Source organism: Mangifera indica, chromosome 8, assembly GCF_011075055.1.
Source record: "Mangifera indica cultivar Alphonso chromosome 8, CATAS_Mindica_2.1, whole genome shotgun sequence".
Taxonomy (NCBI): domain Eukaryota; kingdom Viridiplantae; phylum Streptophyta; class Magnoliopsida; order Sapindales; family Anacardiaceae; genus Mangifera; species Mangifera indica.
Window position 1 is genome coordinate 8,452,235 of NC_058144.1, and position 20,490 is coordinate 8,472,724.

Consider the following 20,490-nt stretch of genomic DNA (forward strand, 5'->3'; position numbering starts at 1 on the left):
TTTAAATATGATTTCATTCCCCCCCCCCCCAAATTTAAAAAACTAACTTTTCTCCCCTAAATCGAGTTTGAAAAAATCACATTGCCCTCGTAAGGTTTAGTTTCAAAATCCCTTCACTTTCTACAACGCCATCGTCAGCCGTCTCTTTCTCCCGATGATTTCCCTTCCTCTGACGACCCGCCTCAACTCTACCCCAACCTATCCGATGCCAAGACGGTTGGCAATGACGTTGAAGAAAGTGAACAAATTTTGAAACTAAACCCTATGGGGGAAATGTGATCTTTTCAAACTTGACTTAGGATATAAAATATTAGTTTTTAAACTTTTAGAGGGAAAATGAGATTAAATTTTCAGGGGTTAGAGTTCTGTTAAATTTAATCGACCATGAGTAAGTAAATGGTATTTTCAAAGTTAACGGAGAAACTTTGGGAAATCAACCTACGTTGGGTGGGAAATAGTCCTTTGGCCTTTAAAATATTAGACAAAAGGACTTACTCTCACCCAGAGTATGTTATATTCTCAAGTTTTTATCTTTTAATTTTAAAAATCTTATTTATCTACTCATAAGTAGTTAAAAATTAATCAAACTCTAACCTTTAAAAATTTTTGTTTTCTTTTCCTCCCTAAACCCTAAAAACTAATCATTTCTCCTATAGTTCAATTTTTAAAAAATAACATTTTCCCCCTAGAATTTAGTTTCAAACTTTGACACCATCTTCGATGCCATTACCGACAACTTCTTTCTCTCGACGCTTCCTCTCCCTCCAGCGATCTCTTTCCTCTCACCTGAACCTCTGGTCAGTGTTAATTGAAGTCGAAAAGACAATCATCTTGCTAGAAGAAGATGAACATCTTCCTCATCTTCTTCTAGGAAGACGAAGAGCCATCTTCTTAGCTTTAATCATCATCGGTCGGAGATCTAAATGAGAGGAGAGAGATCATCGAAGGCAAATGAAGCATCGGGAGGGAGAGGCTACTGGTAATAGCCCTGAAGTTTAAAAACTAAATCCTAGAGGGGGAAATTTTATTTTTTTAAACTTAAACTAAGGGAAAAATAGTTAGTTTTTAGGGTTTAGAGAGGGAAAGAAGATAAAATTTTAGTTTATTTTTAATATTATAGATAAAATGATAATTTTGTCCTTAAAACTAACAAATTTAATTATCTGTAGGTGGATAAATAAAATTTTTAAAGTGAATGAGTGAACATTTGAGAAAATAGCATATTTTGGGGAGGAAACAGCCGTTTGGCCAAAATATCAATTATTATATTATATTTTTTTGGAAAAGGAAAAGACTTAATTGTTGAATTTGTTTTAAAATGATTTGGGACTAATTGAGGTATTTTATCAACTAAATTAGGGTGGATATGAACTAAATCCAGTCTAAACAACCCGTGGTGTAAGATCTGTTCAAATAAAAGTTTTGGTTTGAGTTTATTGAGTAAAAATTAAAAGTCACTCGAATTTGATTCAAATAAAAGTGATTTGGTTTGATTCGAATCAATAGTTTAAATTCATAGCTTGATTTAATTTGAATTGATGGTCTGAATATATAGTTTAGATTTATGATTTATTGATAAAACAATATTGCTTTACTCAAATAATAGACAAAACTATCGATTCAAACCATAATTTCGAATCGAACTAAGCCATGAATTCAATTCACTAATTTGAACTATGAATTTGAGCTGAACCAAATCACGAATTTGAACCTATATTCAAGCCATGAATTCAAGTTAAGTCTAGCTAAATGCCTGTTAACTCAAATTCGATTCAATTTTAAAAATAAGCTAAATATTTTAGCTCAAATTTGATTTTAATTTGAACTAAATCAAACTAAGTTTGGAATGGGATCCAACACTAAACTAAATATAGTTAAAAATGAAAATAAATTCATTCACCTCTGTAATTTATACACATTCAAAGACGCAGGGGTTATTGTCATATGATTTTATATGGCTATAAAAAGTTTTAATACGGGACAAGTGCATTGAATATGTATGGTAAACAATCAATTAATTAATATAATATAATTATTTTATTTTATATATAGACATGCTTTCAACTTCGATCTGATACTATTCTTATACTTTAACTTATCTAATTGAAACCCAGAAGAATCAACGATTTTTTGTTTCTTATACGAAATTTGAGAGATCTTCCCTGGATTCCCCACCAAGTTTTGATAAGTGACAATTTTACCCCTAAATTCCTAAATTTTCTTTCTCTCCTCCCTGATGATGATAACCATTTGAAGATAAGATGGAGAGTCGGCGACCATCTCCAATAGACAAATTTTCGTCTCCGTCGATGAACAGACATTGTCTCTTCATCGATGTTGAAGAAGAGACGGAGATCTCCATCAAAATAATCAATGCATATTAATGACATATAATATGAATCTATATTTTTAAAAATATGTTCAAACATCTCCTTAATTTCAAGTAGGCAAATAACGTACTAGATTGAGTTTGCAATGTAGGTTACAAAATTGTTCAAGAGAATGTGTTTTGGCAAATGCGGGTGCTAATTGATCCATACAAGGAATGAAATTGAAGGGCATCACTCATAAGATGATGACAAACAAAATGACAAATAATCTCAATGTATTCATTGCATTAATAAAAAATATTATTGTGGCCAGTCTAAATACTTTAATTGTTACAATGTATGTTTGTAGCTTTAAATTAAGAGACTCATATCCTGCAAGAACCATTGTATCGAAATAAGTTAAAAAATAACAGTATTTTGATAAGAAGAGATACCCTGAGCATCAATCTTCATTCTTTAATTACCCTTTTCCTGGGTATTGTTAGAAATGAATAAATTGGCCACTTGGAGTTACCTGCTATCCCTGCTCATTTCAATTCCAGTGACTCCTACTAGTTTGCGAATAAACCTTTACTGCTTAGTTTATGCCACAGCTAGTGCTTCCATTTATGGTCTCCAACTTGGTGACTGATGGTTACATGGCCAAGTAAGTGTAAGACAGTTCTTGATTTCAATCGAGGTGACTTCCTTTTTGCTGGGAAATGTTGACGTTTAGCTCTACTTGGAAGTTTTTCTTTGAAAAGATAAAGGAGAACTTGCAGTACTGTATGGACGCCTTGGTTTTGTTAGGGCAAAACTGATGTTCTTAGCTTTGGATTCGGATTGAATTAATTCAAATTTGATTATCAGTTTGATTTGATCAAGTTCGAAATAAACTGTTATAGCCCGAGTTTAAACCCAAGCTTAAGCCATGAATGAGCAATTGTATTGAGTTCAAGCTTGAGTCATGTGGTGTTCAATTCGATAAGCTCACTAGCCTAACCATCTTGATTTTGACGGTAAGGTTGCTAAGAGAAAGCAAGAGATGTCAATGGTGGATTACGTTTCTTCCTTAGACATCGATGGATCGGAAGTTGAATATCAACAACACAAGAACGAACAACCTCAACTCTCCAAACGACCACCTTCCCCTCATAAGAATAACAGGTAATCGTCTCTTTTCTCTCTTAATTTCGTTAATGAAATCAATTCGGGGGTTTAAAATTTTTAGTAGTTTTGTTCTTCAATTAATCTTAATTGCACACTATTTTAGATCAGAGCTGTGTTCCTGGTCGAATCAATCCCCAGAAATTTCTGCACCTTGGTCGAAACCATCGCTCTTCAAATCTTTCGAAATTCTCGAGCTTAAACACCATCAGTTATATCAAGCTTGAGCTCGTGAGTTACAAAACTCAAATCCATTACAAATTCTGCCATTAATGCGACGATGTTTTTTGACCGAAACTGTTATTTCCTTGACCAGAGATACGCCCAGAAATGTGAGTGGCAGAAAGAGATGTTGCCCGGAGAATGTGACGAACCCCATTAAGGCAGATTGTGTTTTCTTAGCATAGCGGCAGGAGGATGGTGAAAAATTCTATCAAGGCTTCTTAAGTTTAGAATTCCTTTCTTTGAGATATATTTGACTTCTGCACGTTGAAATTTATGATTAACTGTATCATCTAACTGTGTTACCATGTTTGAGAAATGTAAATTTGCTCCCGTTTTCGAAATTGATAGATAGACGATGTGCTCTGATTGTCAAGAGCTTTGTCATCTGGCGTGAAGATGCCTTTGGGGCTCGGGCCACACGTGGTTGATGAGGCAAATTTTATGTTGGTAAACTTATGAGATTTTTTTTTTTTGGGCCGATGGACTTATTCCCACACAAAATTTATTTTTTTCTCAAATTTTTGTCCTTTACCCTTAAAAAAAATTTAAATACTTATCAATAAATTATTAAACTTGACTGAATTAGTTAGATATAAAAATACAATTATTATTTAACTAATAATATAAAAAATAAAACTTTATCTCATTTTTTTCTTTAAATTTTAAATCCCCTCAAATTTAAGTTTTGAAAAGTAACAATTTCTCTCTATTAGGTTTAAAATTTTTTCGATAACAACTCTCTTAGGAGATGGACTCCATGCTCTCTCCCTTCTCTAATGATGACTAACTTTAACAAAGACGAATCGTCCTCATTGTTTTTGGATAAGTACAAAGACCAAGAAGTCGTATTTGTCTGAATGATGAAGGTCCAAATGAAAGGTGAATTTTGTCTAGATTCGATGAATTTAGATATCGTCTATCAGAGGGAAAGAACTTCGAATGGAAAAAAAACATCAGAGAGAGATATCACTAGGAGAGAGAGAGAGAGAACAATTGTCATTTATCTAAAAATCATTGACAAAATTTGAAACCTATATAGAGGGAATTTTCATTTTTTAAAACTAAATTTTAGGTAAAAGTTATTAATTTTTTAAATAAAAATTATAAATAATATAAATTTTTATTTTTTAAATAGTATTATTAAATAATAATTTTATTTTTAATAATAACTAAAAATTCTCATAAAGTTTAATTTATAAATAAATATTTGAATTTTAAAAAATTATATAGTGTGAACTGAAATCACTCTATACCTCTGGTGATATTAATACATGGTATCAATTGTACTTTTCCCATTTTTTTAAGGGGAGAAGGACTATTTTTCACCTAACTTTTGATGCATTTTCAAAATGCCACCCATGACAGATGAAAATCAACTTTTCCTACCCATGAACAAGGGTAAAATGATATTTTACTTTTCCTACCCATGCATTAAAATGGATTAAAATGGATGATATCTGTCTGCATAAGGGTAAAATGATATTTTACCCTTGTTAGATGAAATGACAAAAATACCCCTCAATTTAATCTCCCAAGATTGATGTGAGGGTTTTACTATTCACCCCCCTTAGGTTTTAGAAATTAACATTTTCACCTCACCTAAAGTTTTTAAACTTTAAAAACTACCATTTTCACCCCCAAACCTAGGGTTTCCATATTTTTCAAAATATAGCCGCCCCCCATAACTTTCAAAACTAGCATTTCACCCACATTCTTCAACTTCATCTCCCGACGTCTTCTTCGGCGTCGTCACCAGCCTCCTCCTTCTCCTGGTGCGACGGCGGTGGTGCGACGAAGAGATCTTCATCTCCTCGTCGCATGGTGCGACGAAGAGACGGAGATCTCTTCGTCGCTCGTCGTCCAAATCTGGGAGATCGATTTCAAACTTCGCTCGTCGTCCAGATTTGGCAGATCGCTCGACGAAGGTCTCTCTTCTTCTCTCTTCGTCGCTCACGTTGTCCTTTGTCTGTTCTTTCAGATCTGGACGATGCTTCGTCGTCCAGATCTGGGCGACGAAGGGTCATCCTTCGTCGTCTTTTGTAGTAAGAGATGAGAGATCAATCGAATGCGTCGGCCGTCGGTGGTGGTCGGAGAAGAAAGCAAACGCCAGGGGTGAAATCTAAATTTTTCAAACTTTGAGGATGAGTTAGTTATTAGTTTTTAAAACCTGGAGGGGAGAAACGGTAAAATTTTAAAGTTTTAAGGTTTTAAATAGCAAATAGCGATTTTGCCCCTATTCCTAACTGAAAAATTAGACGACAGTTTGGTCATAGGTGGGAAAAATAGATTTTCATCTATCATGGGTGACATTTTGAAAATGCATCAAAAGTTAGGTGGGCAATAGTCCTTCTCCCTTTTTTTAATTTTGTTTCCAACTGGGACGAAAAATTTTGGAGGGAGACTAAAAGTGCAAGAGCGGGCAAATTCCACATCAGACAAAAGCAGAAAAATGCGAAACCTTGGCGTTTCCCCTCCACGCGCTCTCCGTCTTCCCTTCTCCAGATTTATAACAAATTTAAACTATTGCTGTCACTTCAAATCTCTACCTTCTTCTTCTCCGGATCACGCTCTCCGCTCAGAAACCCTAGGTGAATTAATCGAAGTTTATTTGAAGCAATAATGGTGGTTCGACCTATGCAAAACGGACAAGCAGAGCGGAGAGTGAGTGCAAGGATTCAGGAGAAACAGAGGGAGGACAAATTGCGTTTGGTTAAACGGAGAGTGGAGCTTCTTGATGATATAAAAGAGGCAAGTGATGATAACAAGAAGCAAAAGAATATTTCCAGTAGAAATAGGAGGAAAGCAAAAGATTCCCAAAATGTGGTGGAGGGAGACAAGGTCCCAGTTAAAACAACGAAGTGTGAGAGTGAGTCTGTAAATGGTAATGCTGTAAACTCAGCTGAAAAAACTGATAAGGCTGTAAGCTTATCTGAAAAAAGTGACCATGCTAAAGTGAAGGAGACTTTGAGGTTGTTTAACAAACATTATCTTCATTTTGTTCAGGTTGGTTTTACAATATCAAACACTACTGATGATTTGGTTTTATTCTGTTCGGTTTGGTTCTGTTTTTAACGCAAATTTCTTTTGGCTTTAGCTGGAGGAAGCAAGATGCAGAGTAGAAGAAGTGGGTAAGAAAGCTTCCAAAAAGTCAAAATCCAAGGTTAGCATGCACTTTAACTGTTTGTTTTTGGTATTGGTTTGAGTTGTTTTCTTTTTCTTTTTAAATATTTCTGAGACTAAAAAATTATTATTGATTGAGACGGATGAAAATACTTTTTCACTGTTTTACTTATCACTTAGGAATTCGGGTTGAGGAGGCTATCTACGAATTTGTTCTTCTGTTATCCCCTCCATCCTAATTTGTTTGTATGTAAATATTTTATGATGTACAAGTTTTTAAGTTCTTTGTTTAGGTTTATTTGATTATAGCATAAACCATGGTGTCCTGGAACAGAAAATGGCTTTGGCAAAGATGTCCTTATAGAATTTTATCTCAGCAGTCATGTGTATGCTTTTTAATTTGTAGGAAATCATCATGTGTTGTAGAAATCATTGTGTTTTGTTTTATGCCCTTTAGGATAGGGCTGGACTCGAGCCGAGCCAGCTCGAGCTCGAGCTCGGCTCGGCTCGATCGAGCTCGAGCTGGCTCGGTATTCAAATTTTTGTTCACAGATAATTGTATTCAAATGTTATTTTCCACAACTGCCAATCATTTTAATTGGTGAATACCAAATGATGCTTTATGAAGAGCACTGGCATATTTTAATTTGATATTGAGGCATTTCTAAACTGTGGTTTGGCATTGCTTGTAGCTTTTTTTGATATGTTTTGAAAGTTAATTAGCTAAATATATAGAAATTTATGTATGAATTTGTGATTCTTGGTCTTTGTGTTTTGAATATTTTATAGTAACAAGAGAAATTCTGCAGAAAGGCAATGTACCTGAGGAAAATACTAAAACCAAGGCCAAGCGACCTGATCTAAAAGCATTAACCAAGGTAAGTCAAAATTTGTGTGTTGATGACTCTTTAGTCTTACAACTGTAACTTCTTGGAAGTGGTTTCACTGCTTTATTGCTTGATAAAGAAGAATACTATTTTTACATGCCCCTCACCACATAATAGTCTGGTTTGTATGTGTATAGGATTTTTACTTTTATCTTTTAATTTTTGGATCCAGGTTACATAAGGGGGGCTTATTAGAGTTTAAATACTATTGTTAGGTCCTAACCTTTCAACTTAAACTCACTGGGTAAATGGTAACTGAAAATGGTACTAAATAAATTAGACTATAAGGTTGTTTATATAAGCTCTCCTATGCTTCACATTTTTTTAACTTTATCTCTATCTATGTGTTTGTCTTTGGAGCTACTTTGCATGAGAGATTTGAGATTTTCATTTTTCTCTCTCTTTTTTTAAAGACAATTAAATTTAGCAATAATAAGAAAGATACAGAGATGGTGAACAAATATGCCTCTGCAGAGTAAGGAGAGGAAAAACTTAAGCCGAAGTAGATTCTGAAGTGCATATTAGGAGACAGTCAAGTCTTAAGCTGTCTCCTTTGCAAAATATCACATGTATTATTTCTTCCATGGGCCAATGAGCATACCAAAATTTTATTTCTTACTAGTAACTTATGTACTAATTTTGTGCACTTGCCTGTAATTTAAGCTTTTGAATTTGAGTGATTACTTGATGGTTCATAGTTTTGATTTCTTTTATAAGCTTTCCACCTTTAAGAAGTTAAATTTTTTGGCAGATGATGGAGGAAAATGAGATACTGTACCCTGAGAAACAAATTGGCCACATTCCTGGTTGGTTGTTTGCACTTGAAATTTTTCCAGTTTAATCGTTTATTTACTCTCATTGAGTATGACTGATTATTTATTATATTATGTATCATTTGAACTTGCGTATTAGCTTGGTGAACTCATTTTTGGATCATAACTTGTTTTGGTTGTAAACTTTTTATTAGAACATTTGTCATTCCATCTGATGGCAGGTATTAATGTTGGGCATCAATTTTATTCACGGTCTGAAATGGTTGCAGTTGGTTTTCACAGCCATTGGCTGAATGGAATTGATTATATGGGCATGTCCTATGGACAGGTATAACTTCTGACTTAGTGGATGGGGGTATGTTTGAATGGAGTGAATTTCACAATTGACGTTTTTGTACAAAATTTCCCCTTTGAATACTTTAGCGCTTTGAAGGCGAGTGTGTTCTCTTACGATATGTCGCATTCTTTCTCCTACACATTTTGTGTAAGCAATTTTACTTGGATTGTGAAACTTTGCATGAATTTTCTATACCTATTCTAGTTGTTACATTTGCCAATTTGGTATTGGACTTGTATTACCTCTTGAAAATGTCAATTGACAAAATTTTTTAGCTTTTTGCAGTTGATAATCCCTTAATTATTGAACATTAGATGTTAGTGTTTTCAATTATGTGAATGGAGGATTAATTTTGAAATTTGGATGCTTTTTGTTTTATTGTTAATCCTTTATTGTAAATCTCACAATTTTCAATAAAGGATTAACAATTTGGGATAGAGGAGTCATATTGTGATGTTATGTTACATCTTTTCTACCATGAGATAAGGATATTGCTTTAGAAATTTGTATCCTATATGATTTTTTTATCACTTTTCTAATCTTTCTAAATTATAAATGCACTTTTAGTTGGTATGTTAGGTTAATAAGGATTTGTTTCTTTTTTAAAATAATTTTTAAGTACATAGAATTCAATGCTTTCACTTTTTTTATGCCAGTAAAATGGTTATGTTCCTTATATACTGAATTAATAATTGAATGGTAAGAAGATCTGCCAAGAGTGTATTTGCTTTTTATGTAATTAAAATCTGTAAATAATCCAAAAGAAAAAAAATTATGCTGTCTAAAGAGTTAATTGCAGTTTGGTACTCTTGAGAAGCAATGCCAAGTTTTTCCTCTCATATCCAGGTGTATGAACAATATCAATTCCCGCTAGCTGTAGCCATAGTTTTGTCTGGCATGTATGAGGATGACTTGGATAATGCAGAGGATGTTATATACACCGGTCAAGGGGGCCATAATCTAACTGGCAATAAACGTCAAATTCAGGACCAAGTCTTGGAACGTGGTAATCTGGCACTTAAGGTGTGTATTCTAAGAATGCATTTGTTGATGTTACTTGTTTTTTTTTGTGGATGATATTTTATATCCTTATTATAATGTCAAGTGCTATAGCAGTGCTCGAACTATGAGGTTCTTGTGTTAAACCTTCCAAAATTTGCTAACTGTAGGTGTCATCTAGAGGTTCTAGCATTCTAGCCGTGATAGAACGCTGAAAAAGTGCTAGAGTCATGAGATCCTTGAACCATATCTTTTCTAATATTTAAACTATAGTGGTAGAACTGCAATGCTCTTGTGAGGTAGTTCTTCCACTGCTATAACCCCAAGGAATGTCAGATTCACGGGGTTCTTGCATTGACCATTCAAATACTGAGTATTCTTAAACAATTAATCTGAAGGTGAGTAGATTGCGAGAGAAAAACGTGAGATGTACTACATTCATTTTCACGTTAACATATGGCTATCTAGGCTGATTTCTCTATAAACTTTGACTTGCAGGAGGTTTGTTTTCTTTTCTTTTCTTTTTGAATAGGAAACTTAGACATGTGTGTTAATGCAAAAAAACTTAGATAGTTGATCATCTCTATTGACTACTGTTAAAAGTAACCTATCTAAGAGGCTTAAGCTTTGCAAAGGTCTGGCAAACCTGTGCAAAAATTAACCCAAAAAATAAGGACACTCTAGCGTGAACAAATGCTAAAAAAAAAGAATCAACTTACTCTGCCTAACCATTTAAGATGGATGATGAAGAAAGTCGTGTCCTCAATGTCTTTTGACCTAGAAACCCCAGAGATGCCAAAAACATGATCTTGTCCTATAAAGCACCAGTTTCTTCTGCCACACTGTCTCAAAAAATCCCTTTATTTCTTTCACCCAAATCACTCACAAAGAGCAAAACTTTGTTTCTTGAACAGTGTGAATTTTATTTGTCAATACTATCACTCATTGCTACTTTTAAGCCAGAAAAAACATAGGACTTTGATAGTCCTAGTAGATGTGAAACTATTTTTTCTAATAAGAAAACTGTATGATTAATTTCTACCTTCTGTTTTGAGTGCCATAAATGTAACTTATGTTACAGTCAATATTTTGCAAAGTGTTTTCGAGCAGCTTTTTTATTTTGGAGGAAGCTAACAATGTCTTGGCATTGTGTGATTATGAATATTTGGATTTCATATAATTGTTTGATCATGTATATAATTTCTTTTGTTGCGCTGATGTGAGGTTCTGAGTATATCTTCTGGAATAACTTTTATTTTACTTACATTTAATTGCAGAACTGTGTGGAGCAAAATGTGCCTGTCAGAGTAATTCGTGGTCTTAAATCTTCTACTAGTTATACTGGAAAAGTTTACACATATGATGGTTTGTACAAGGTATTTTTAAATAGAAACTTGTTTTCTTTATTTTATTTGTTTATCCAACAACAAATCTGTGTTTTATCGAATTATTTATTGAAATTGAATCAATAATTTTCTAGATACTAAGAAAGGGTAAGCGAAGCTACTAATCAAATCGCATTTTCTTTTTCATTTGTAATGGGGATGTGATTCTATTTTGAATTCAGAGATTCATTCTGTCAACTGTGTAGTAGTACTGAGTTTTTAGATACTGATTGCTTTTTTCCTTACATTTAGGCTTAGGTTGTGAAGGAGTTTCAATCCTTTGCCATTTTATATAACTCACTATAGTTTGTGCAGGAATTGTTTTTTTTATTCTTTTTGGACACTTGGTCTACAATTGTATCTTCTCATCTTTTTACTTTTATACAGTGTACATAGTTTCTGAACCAAAAAGAGAATAGTGATAGGTGAAATATATCTTTGCTCTGTTGAAACCTTTTCAATTCCATTCTGCATTTTAAAGACGTTAAAGAGGGAATCTATATATGAAAAGTGTGTTTGTATATTAGCCAAATCTGAAAGGTAATCATTGAATTTCTGTAACAATATAATTTGATTCATTAGTTTTGATTTCTGTGTTGCAGGTTGCTCAATATTGGGCAGAAAAAGGCATTTCTGGCTTTACTGTCTTCAAGTATCGCCTAAGGCGGCTTGAAGGACAGCCTATACTGATGACTAACCAGGTTCATTGCTTGTCTGTTTAATATTGTAGTAGCAATTTTCTTTTTTTTTTAATTTGTCTTTTCACTGTCTGCCTTTTTTTTTTCCTTTCGCCAAGAGCTTTTGCCAATAGGTTGTCTTTAAGTATTGTCTGAGGTTGTTGCTGTAACACCTTGTTGGAATTTATTAGATTTTTTCATTTTTTTTGATTGGGAGAATTTTTTTGGTATTAACTTGATTACTTTGGTTTTTTGATATGAAATAAATCTCAATAGTTTCTTATATTGACTTGTCTTGTTTGGCAAATAATGAATCAAATAATATATAACTCTAAACATGTTTGCTCATTATGTCAGGTTCATTTTGCCCATGGACGTGTTCCCCAATCTTTGTCAGAAATACGCGGGTATTACAAGAATCAATATTCATTTAAAATAAAATATCAGCTTTTAATTTTTAATTTTGATTAAGCACTATTCTTTTGTTCGCAAAGGTTGGTCTGTGAGGACATTGCAGGTGGCCAGGAAAATTTTCCCATTCCAGCAACAAATTTGGTTGATGATCCTCCTGTTGCACCGACAGGCAAGGCAAACTATTGAAATTTAATATTATAGTGTTGATTACTTATATAAACAAATTCACATAATTGAACAAAACAGTTTGTATTTATTTGATCATTACAACTTTGTGCACACTTTTGAGTATATAATTGGGTACACAGAGGATATGTCATCATGTGATTAGGTGATTTTGAATTCAGAATAAAGTAGCACCCAATTACATATTGACATATTATCTGTGTACTCAAAAGTGTGTATACCTAGTATTGCTCTTATTTCATTGCCTCTCTGCAATTTATCTCAATTTTCATAGAATCATTAAATGTTTCTGTATTAAGCTCATTGATTTAATCACACAGGTATTTTGATCAAAATCACAAAGAATAAAAAATTGAGAAATTTTAGTGGTGTCAAATATGCTATTGGATGCATGACATACTTATTTTTGATTAATGTATTTCAAAGTTATTTTAAAGAGATAATCTCCTTGGACTAGGCCCCTGGTGCGCCATATCACCCCAGCTTAGTCTCCTGTTTTACTGAAAGTGAAAATATTTCATAGAATGGATAAAACACTTTATCTAGTTACACAAATTTCCTCCCAAAATCTTTTGGGTGTAGAAAAAGTTAAAAGAAGTCCAATCTAAAACATCATTTGTTTTACAGAAATTGATTTTATTTGTCATCTGTTGTTTTCCTTTTGCACTTCTCTTCAACCTTATTTGCTATTAACAATACAGATAGAATATGCCTATCATTGATTTAAGCAGATTTTGGGCTGGTCAAATTTTCTTTTTTAAGGCTTCTATTAGCACTTAGATGCATTAGCAATAATTTACAATAACCAGATTCAAAATTTATTTTAAGCTGTAATAAAATTCAGTGCCATGCTTGAAATTGTTGTACTTCAGTGTTTCTTTTTGGTGCTGAAGTGATGAATTTCAGGTTTTACTTATCGCAAGACTTTACAAGTTGCAAAAAATGTAAAACTCCCTGCTAATGTCACTGGATGCAACTGCAAAGGAAGTTGTGAGAATTCCAGGACCTGTTCTTGTGCAAAGCTTAATGGTTCTGACATTCCATATGTGCACCGTGATGGTGGCAGGTAAAATTAACATGGTTAAGTATTATTTACACCTTCATGATTTCAAAGACATTATCTTCCATGAAGTATTATCAATGGACTATATTTTTGCCAAAAAATTATCATTTAGATGATAAAATGTCAAAATATTCTATACATGTAAGCATTACACCCAATTGATTCTTCTCATGTTCTCGCCTAGAAATTGAGAGTTAAAAAAAAAAAATCTAAAGATGTTTCCCAAGAACATATGAATGTTTTTTGAAGGGCTTCTTCTTTTGCCAAACTAAATACTTCTGGTACTGCAAGTGTTCCCTGGATGTTTATGCGAACAATTGGATTATATTTCAAATATTCAACAAATCAGCAGCTTCTGCAGTTAGGAGGCCACTTAGCTCCTCAGAGACACATAGTGAGCTTTGGTTATTTCAACATCACAATTGAGAAGATTTCAGAAATAGTTTCTTATTGAGAGAGATTCATTGCAAGGGAACAAAATATGCACAATTCCTTGTAATCAATAGGCAATTTGATCTCTCTATCTTAAGATATTTGGATTTGTATGGTGGGTTTGGTTGGATAAAGAGAGAATGGGGAAAAGAAGGGATAACAAGATCAAAAGAGAAAGAGGTTTTTTTTTTTTTTTTTTTCTAACTGTCTTTGTAGATAAAAAATTATAGATACCTTCCATTGTTCACAGTAATAGACTGATCTGAAATTTGGGGAAGGTGATTGCTTATTTTGAACAGCAGGGGGTTTGATTGATCATGTTTAATATCTCAGCTCGCTCAAGGAAATTTAACCTTTTATTTCTTTCTCTTCTGATTTGGTGCTATTATTGTTCTGCCCTCCAGATTGATTCAAGCAAAGGATGTTGTGTTTGAATGTGGTCCAAATTGTGGGTGTGGACCTGATTGCATCAACCGCACATCTCAGAAGGGGTTGATGTATCAGCTTGAGGTTTGTCATGTTAACTGATAACCAACAGTTACATATCTGGCTTTATGTAAAAAATATATATATATATATATATATTATTATTGAATGTTGCAAATGTATACCTCTGCTGATAATAGGTTTTTCGTACCCCAAAGAAAGGATGGGCAGTCAGATCTTGGGACTTTATACCTTCTGGAGCCCTTATTTGTGAATATATTGGAGTACTTATGAGGACAGAAGATGTGGATAATGACTCTGAGAATGATAATAATTATATTTTTGACATTGATTGCTTGCAAACAATAAGGGGGCTTGGTGGACGGGAGGTACTGTTAAGCATCTTGATTTTATACTTTATACGTTGCTTTTCTTTATCCTATTACTGTTGATCTTTAAGTTGAGTCAGGTAATGCTACCAAGTTCTTGGCTTGTAAATGCATATTTGTAATCCATGGGTACAAATTGCAGCAAATTTTGTCCATGACTTATAGCTTGATTTCTGGAAACCGTGTCTATCTAAATTGGCTTGGCTACTGTAATGTAACACTTTTGTGCTTGTACATTTGGCATGTACATCAGAGATTGGGTTAAATAAATTAGTGTACTACAGACATATTAAGGAAGAGATTTAGCTGAATATGTTAAGTGTACTAGAGATCCACTGGTAAAACTTGTCAAGGGGAGCGATTCTGTACAAGACTGTGACAGGAAAAAGTCAAGGATAATCTACCCTTCTCTATGTCAAAATAAGCAAACCTACAAAGTTATGTCAAAGCTAATGCCCAACCCTCCTTCCCAGTTATATGATGTACTCAATTGCAATTTCATTGTGATAGTTTTTTCCTTTTCTTTTTCATTCTGCGATTGAATTTATTGTCTGATATTTTCATTTATAGAGGCGATTAGGAGATGTATCCCTACCAACAGTGCATAATTTGGATAGACCTGGTGATCAGAGATCTGAAAGTGTTCCGGAGTTCTGCATTGATGCAGGTTCCATGGGAAACGTTGCCAGGTTTATTAACCACAGTTGTGAACCTAATCTTTTCGTCCAGTGTGTTTTGAGTGCACATCATGACATTAAACTTGCTCGGATAGTGCTATTTGCAGCAGATAACATACCTCCTTTGCAGGTTAGTTATTGTTCCCCATTCTGTCATTCTTATTTCTAGTGATTTGTTCTCCTGAAATCGGAGCTCAGAAGATCTGGACTGTTTTTGGCCTCATTAATTTAGACATGACTTTTTTCGTAAAGAGCTAGACCTTCTTATTTGGACTTTGTATCAAGGAATTTGAGTTTGTAACTTGTTATTGGTGTTGGGTACTTCTAGGAGCTTACCTATGATTATGCTTATACACTGGATAGTGTGTGTGGTCCTGATGGGAAGGTGAAAAAGATGCGATGCTACTGTGGTGCAGCTGACTGTAGGAGTCGATTATTCTAGGTTTACCTTTTTATCCTGACAGATTCGTGCCTGCTGCTTCTAGTTGAAAAAGTTCCAATATTGTGTATCAATGAGGTAATCGCAGGGGCTTTTGGTGGTGGTTTTTTTAATTTGTGGGGGCAGGCTAGGGGAGGCTGTAATTCAACAATTGTATTCTTGAAATTTTTGAAGCTTCCATTGTAGTGTTGTAGCGTTGTTTTTTTTGTTCTGATTTGAATTGTTCACTGATGTATGTTATAGCTGAAGAGAAATGAGGGAAGAACAATATAAGATTGTGAGCGATGTTGTTGTGAAATTATTGGAGAAATTGCAACAGATAAAGTTGGTTTACAATGTTCAATTATAAAAATTTTAATGTTATTTTCTTCAGGGTTCTGGAAGTTTGTGGAGGATAATTATGTTATTTGGTAGTGCTACGTACACTATTCAACTAATTAATGAAATAAAATTGATTAATCTTACACTTGATTTGATTTAAGAAACAAATGCAATGGTGAAAGTTTCATGCACCAAAGCAATACTAAATTTTAGTTCAGTTTTATTTTACTTGGGTAGGTATCAATTACCACTTAAGATTCACACAAATCAGTTGCGACAAATCTGACTATTTAGGTTGGATTTTTTGTGATTTTTGAATGGAAAAATCACTAAGGAGAGAGAGGAGGTATCAATTATATGGTTAATGATGTGTTCGAGTGAACTATCAAAAAAACAATTAAAAAAATAAATTTATAGGATATAAGGGTAATATTTTAAAACTTAAAAGAACAATTATTAATCTTAAAATATGAAAACATTTGAAAAGAAATTATTAGTTTTTAAAATTAAAATTAAAAATAAAGATAAATATTATTTTTTAAATAAAATTTTAATATAATAATTTTATTTTCAATAATAATAATAATAAAATTATCAGATAAATAAATATATAAATTTTTAAAAAAATAATTTCTGAAAACTTTTGAAGTAAAGGGACTTTGGATGGGAACAAGGCCTTTTGCCTTATTATATGCGCAACTCATAGGACAAGTAGCTCTTCTCCCAGATTTGACAACTTAAAATTCATCAAACTTAGTAAAAAAAATTTTGACGAATTATTTAGAACTTCAAATAAGTAACATTGGTAGTTTAAGTTGTTTCAGATTGGCCCTCAACATTAATATCTTATTTCTAATAAGTAATGAAAAGAAACCGGAAATTCCAACAACATGCTTCGGAACAGGTGATCAAAATGTAAATGGTTTTAAAAAATGAATTAGATGAATCAGTCTGATACCATCCCCTGTTAGAAAAAACAGTTAACAAAAATGTCGTTTTGAGAGTTAAAAGGATTTTGAATTGGATAATTTAAACATTTGATCGGGATAAAACCCAAGTCTAGTTCAATTGTAGATGTCAACAATAAATTAATCCATCTACTAATTTAGAACATATATACTATTAAACTAAATTTATTTTTTTTGAAACAGTTTAAATTATATGTTTAATGATTTATTATATAAAATTATTTTAAATAATATTTTTTAAAAATTAACCGATCCAGATCCAACTATCAAACGAACTGATCACTGACTAGACTGAAATGCCCCCTTGACCAGATCGACCTCTGGTCAGGTTCCGAAAGCATTATATGCTTACAAATGCTAGAATGGTAGGTACCTCAATAAATAGTCAGGCATCCGGTTAGTCTACTCCATATCTGACTTGACTTTCCTCCGATATTGGCGGCCTGATTTTTGTGAACCAATGGTTTTATTAACTTTTGATTCTGGTTCATCTTCATCCATGGCACATACTTCATCATCTTCCACATCAGCAGCAGGGATGCCTACAGGCAAGCCTCTCTTGTGCACCGACTCCTTGCCAGTATCATCTTTTGACTTGCTATTATATTCTGTCATTGTAGCATCGCCTGTTTTTCTTTTTGGTATAAAGGTAACTGTTTTGGGAAGATCACGGGAATCATCTTCTACCGGCAATTCTGTAGTATTTTTCTTTAACATCTTAAAGAAGTCCATATAGGCTTGAGCATTAGAGTTATCATCTATATCATCTGAATCAAAAGTGTAACGAGTATACTTGGAAGGATTGCGCATATAATCTGGAATACCAGTGGGATAATCTGGAGGTGAAGTAAACGCTTCATTTGAGATGATAGCTTCTTCCCTGTGAGTGTTCTCATCAAAGCTGTCTTTACATTCTGAATCAAATCGGACACGTTTTTTAGGCTTGGAATCAGAAGGGTTATCTCCCCTCTTCAGAATTGGTTTTAGGCAATCCTCCTCAGAGTTGTTCTTAGCATCCATAAAAGAAGGTGCACACTGCTCAGATACCCGTAAAGAGCCAATTTTCTTAGCAGCTTCTGCATCTTCTTTCAGCCGAATTTTAGCTGCAACATGGTTGGCACGGGGATCCCTAGAGAAATCCTTTACTGAGTCTGGAAGTTCATCACAACAATCTGCATCTGTCACATAGTCAATCACATCCTTCATATAAATGTGATCTCCAGTCTTTTCCTCACTGGAAGCCACTTTGTCGAACTGATCTTCCTCTTCCTGCATAAAATCTTAAGTGAGATAATAAATATCCTAAACCCATGCTGAGACACTTTACTTTCCAACAAAATTACAAGAAAACCTCGTAAAATTCGTATAGTCACCTCTCAAATCCAAATATAATCACATATTTGTTTGCACATTCAATAATGAGAAAAGAATATATGCAAATGACACCATAATATAGTATACAATTAAAGTTGGGTTACAAACTCATTATTCTAATAGTTGAAATAGCAATATAACTTGCCAACCTCCACAACATGAAATTCTAATAGCTCAATCCTGACTTAACAAGTAGGTCCAGAAGAAATACAACCAAAATATAACAAAAAGCTTTTCAGTTTTCACAACCAACAGAGTAAAAAACTCTGAAGCTAATTGGAAATTTTCTCATAAATATTAAAGCCTAGCATAGGACAGTCTATCCTCTCCAAAGCATTTGAAATAGAAAAATATCTCATTCATAAGTTTGCTAGCAACTTATCCGTCCAATACATCCTCAATAAAAATACAACAATCCAGTTTCGAATTCATTTCCATTGAGCATAAAGCAACTTCCTATCTAATGTAGGTCAAGCCACAAAACGCTTATTATCAGAATTTAGCTCAAGAAACACTTGAAAGACGGCCTTATAATTCAAATATAGTAATCAATGAATAGCATCCAGAAGATATATCTACTTTATAGAAATGAAGTAATGCATCACAATCATTTTTCAATAACTCTAGCTTCAATGCTTCGGTATCAATCAAAAATAAAAATAAACGAAAACATTTTCATATAGTGAAAGAGAGACAAATACCTCGTAATCAAGCGTGCAATCCAAACCAATATTACACTTTATCTCCCACTCTTCATCGTTATAATCATCTGCCTTACCAGACCGGCTCGATAAACCTTGTGAATCACGTGCCTCTGCTTCGTCGTCTAAACCATCATCCAAATCTAACAGGTCCTTCTCAAGACCTTCACCGAACCGCTCCGTTTTGTTCTTCTCTCGAACGTTAGCGAAAAATGACTTCGGTTCGGGTTCGGGTTCTTCTTTGGCCCGGTTCCACTCATTCTTTTCAATTTCGTCATCAGTGAGGGACCACAGGGAATTCAGATTCGGAGATGAAGATGACGAAAGAGACCCGAAGATTTTGTCAACTCGAATTCTGAAACTATCATCCATTTTTGGCTGTCGAGGATTATGGATTTTTAGGGTTTTTGAGCTGCTCTGTTCTGCACTTTCAGGACGATATTATCTTGCAGTGGGACAGAGAAACTTTTATATCCAAACATCTCAGTCTGAGCTTTAAAGGCGGTTTAGCTACACTGCTCGGGCAGGCAGTTGGCCCATTTTAACAGTCCTACAATGTTGTGTAATAGTTTGGATAATTTTAGTGAATTATATATCATATTTATAATTGGCTAAAACACTATTCCCACCCAAGGTTTGGTATAAAGACAAACATATATTTTACGAAATTTTAAAAATTTAAATATCTATCTAATGGTTAGTCTATTTTTACTCATTCAAAATTTTTTTATTAGAGTTAAAGATAAAATTATTATTTTATTAGTAATATTAAAATAAATAAAATTATTTTTTTTCATTGGTTTGAAAAACTAACAATTTTTTTTGAAAATAAAGTTTTGAAATTTTCACTTTTCCTTCTAGGGTTTTTTCTTTTTTGTCCAACAACCAGAATTCATTTTTGCAATTGATTGGTCTTTCCACAATTTTCTTCTCTTGTTGTTGACCTTCTCATCGGAGCAGTTTTGTCGGATTAAGTTCGTTTTTGTCTAGCCAATTCATGACAACTTAGGCGACGCTCAACCACGAATTGAAGAACCATGAGATCTATTAGCCTTTCTTCTTCTATTTGTTGCATATTGGCTATAAATGATGTCTTTAGAGTAGCCAGATCTGAAAGATGAGTAGAAAAAGCTAATTGTTGGGCAAAATAGTGTTGACTAGAGAAGAGAAACAACCTATGGGGGTGAAATGTTAACTTTTCAAACTTTGAGAGTGGGTGAG

General features: G+C 33.6%; 2 protein-coding genes across 3 annotated transcripts; one reads left to right on the plus strand and one right to left on the minus strand.

Moving 5' to 3' along the window:
* Positions 1 to 6,123: 6,123 nt before the first annotated feature.
* LOC123222725 (histone-lysine N-methyltransferase, H3 lysine-9 specific SUVH4-like) lies at positions 6,124 to 16,288 on the plus strand. Of its 2 annotated transcripts, XM_044645656.1 has the most exons (15): positions 6,124 to 6,704; positions 6,796 to 6,861; positions 7,631 to 7,699; positions 8,460 to 8,514; positions 8,703 to 8,809; positions 9,665 to 9,841; positions 11,095 to 11,193; positions 11,805 to 11,903; positions 12,237 to 12,286; positions 12,374 to 12,462; positions 13,386 to 13,545; positions 14,379 to 14,484; positions 14,601 to 14,789; positions 15,360 to 15,596; positions 15,795 to 16,288. In XM_044645656.1, exons 1-15 carry the CDS (start codon positions 6,321 to 6,323, stop codon positions 15,906 to 15,908), a joined length of 2,001 nt encoding a protein of 666 aa, XP_044501591.1. In that variant the 5' UTR covers positions 6,124 to 6,320; the 3' UTR covers positions 15,909 to 16,288. The 2 variants fall into 2 exon arrangements, with proteins under 2 accessions (XP_044501591.1, XP_044501592.1); XM_044645657.1 differs by lacking the exon at positions 6,124 to 6,704 and having other exon boundaries at positions 6,790 to 6,861; positions 7,611 to 7,699.
* Positions 16,289 to 17,383: 1,095 nt separating this feature from the next.
* LOC123222438 lies at positions 17,384 to 19,745 on the minus strand. The gene is made up of 2 exons (XM_044645198.1): positions 19,270 to 19,745; positions 17,384 to 18,463 (listed from the first exon to the last, which is right to left on the minus strand). Exons 1-2 carry the CDS (start codon positions 19,639 to 19,641, stop codon positions 17,597 to 17,599), a joined length of 1,239 nt encoding a protein of 412 aa, XP_044501133.1. The 5' UTR covers positions 19,642 to 19,745; the 3' UTR covers positions 17,384 to 17,596.
* Between the last annotated feature and the right edge of the window lie 745 nt (positions 19,746 to 20,490).

What these genes read in the sequence shown, in the direction of transcription:
- LOC123222725 (XM_044645656.1), top strand. Translation starts at nt 6,321, where the DNA reads ATGGTGGTTCGACCTATGCAAAACGGACAAGCAGAGCGGAGAGTGAGT. An exon ending in CCAAAAAGTCAAAATCCAAG is followed by an intron (nt 6,862 to 7,630) that starts GTTAGCATGCAC and finishes GAAATTCTGCAG; the next exon opens with AAAGGCAATGTACCTGAGGA. An exon ending in CTATACTGATGACTAACCAG is followed by an intron (nt 11,904 to 12,236) that starts GTTCATTGCTTG and finishes TCATTATGTCAG; the next exon opens with GTTCATTTTGCCCATGGACG.
- LOC123222438 (XM_044645198.1), bottom strand. Translation starts at nt 19,641, where the DNA reads ATGGATGATAGTTTCAGAATTCGAGTTGACAAAATCTTCGGGTCTCTT. An exon ending in ATTGCACGCTTGATTACGAG is followed by an intron (nt 18,464 to 19,269) that starts GTATTTGTCTCT and finishes GATTTTATGCAG; the next exon opens with GAAGAGGAAGATCAGTTCGA.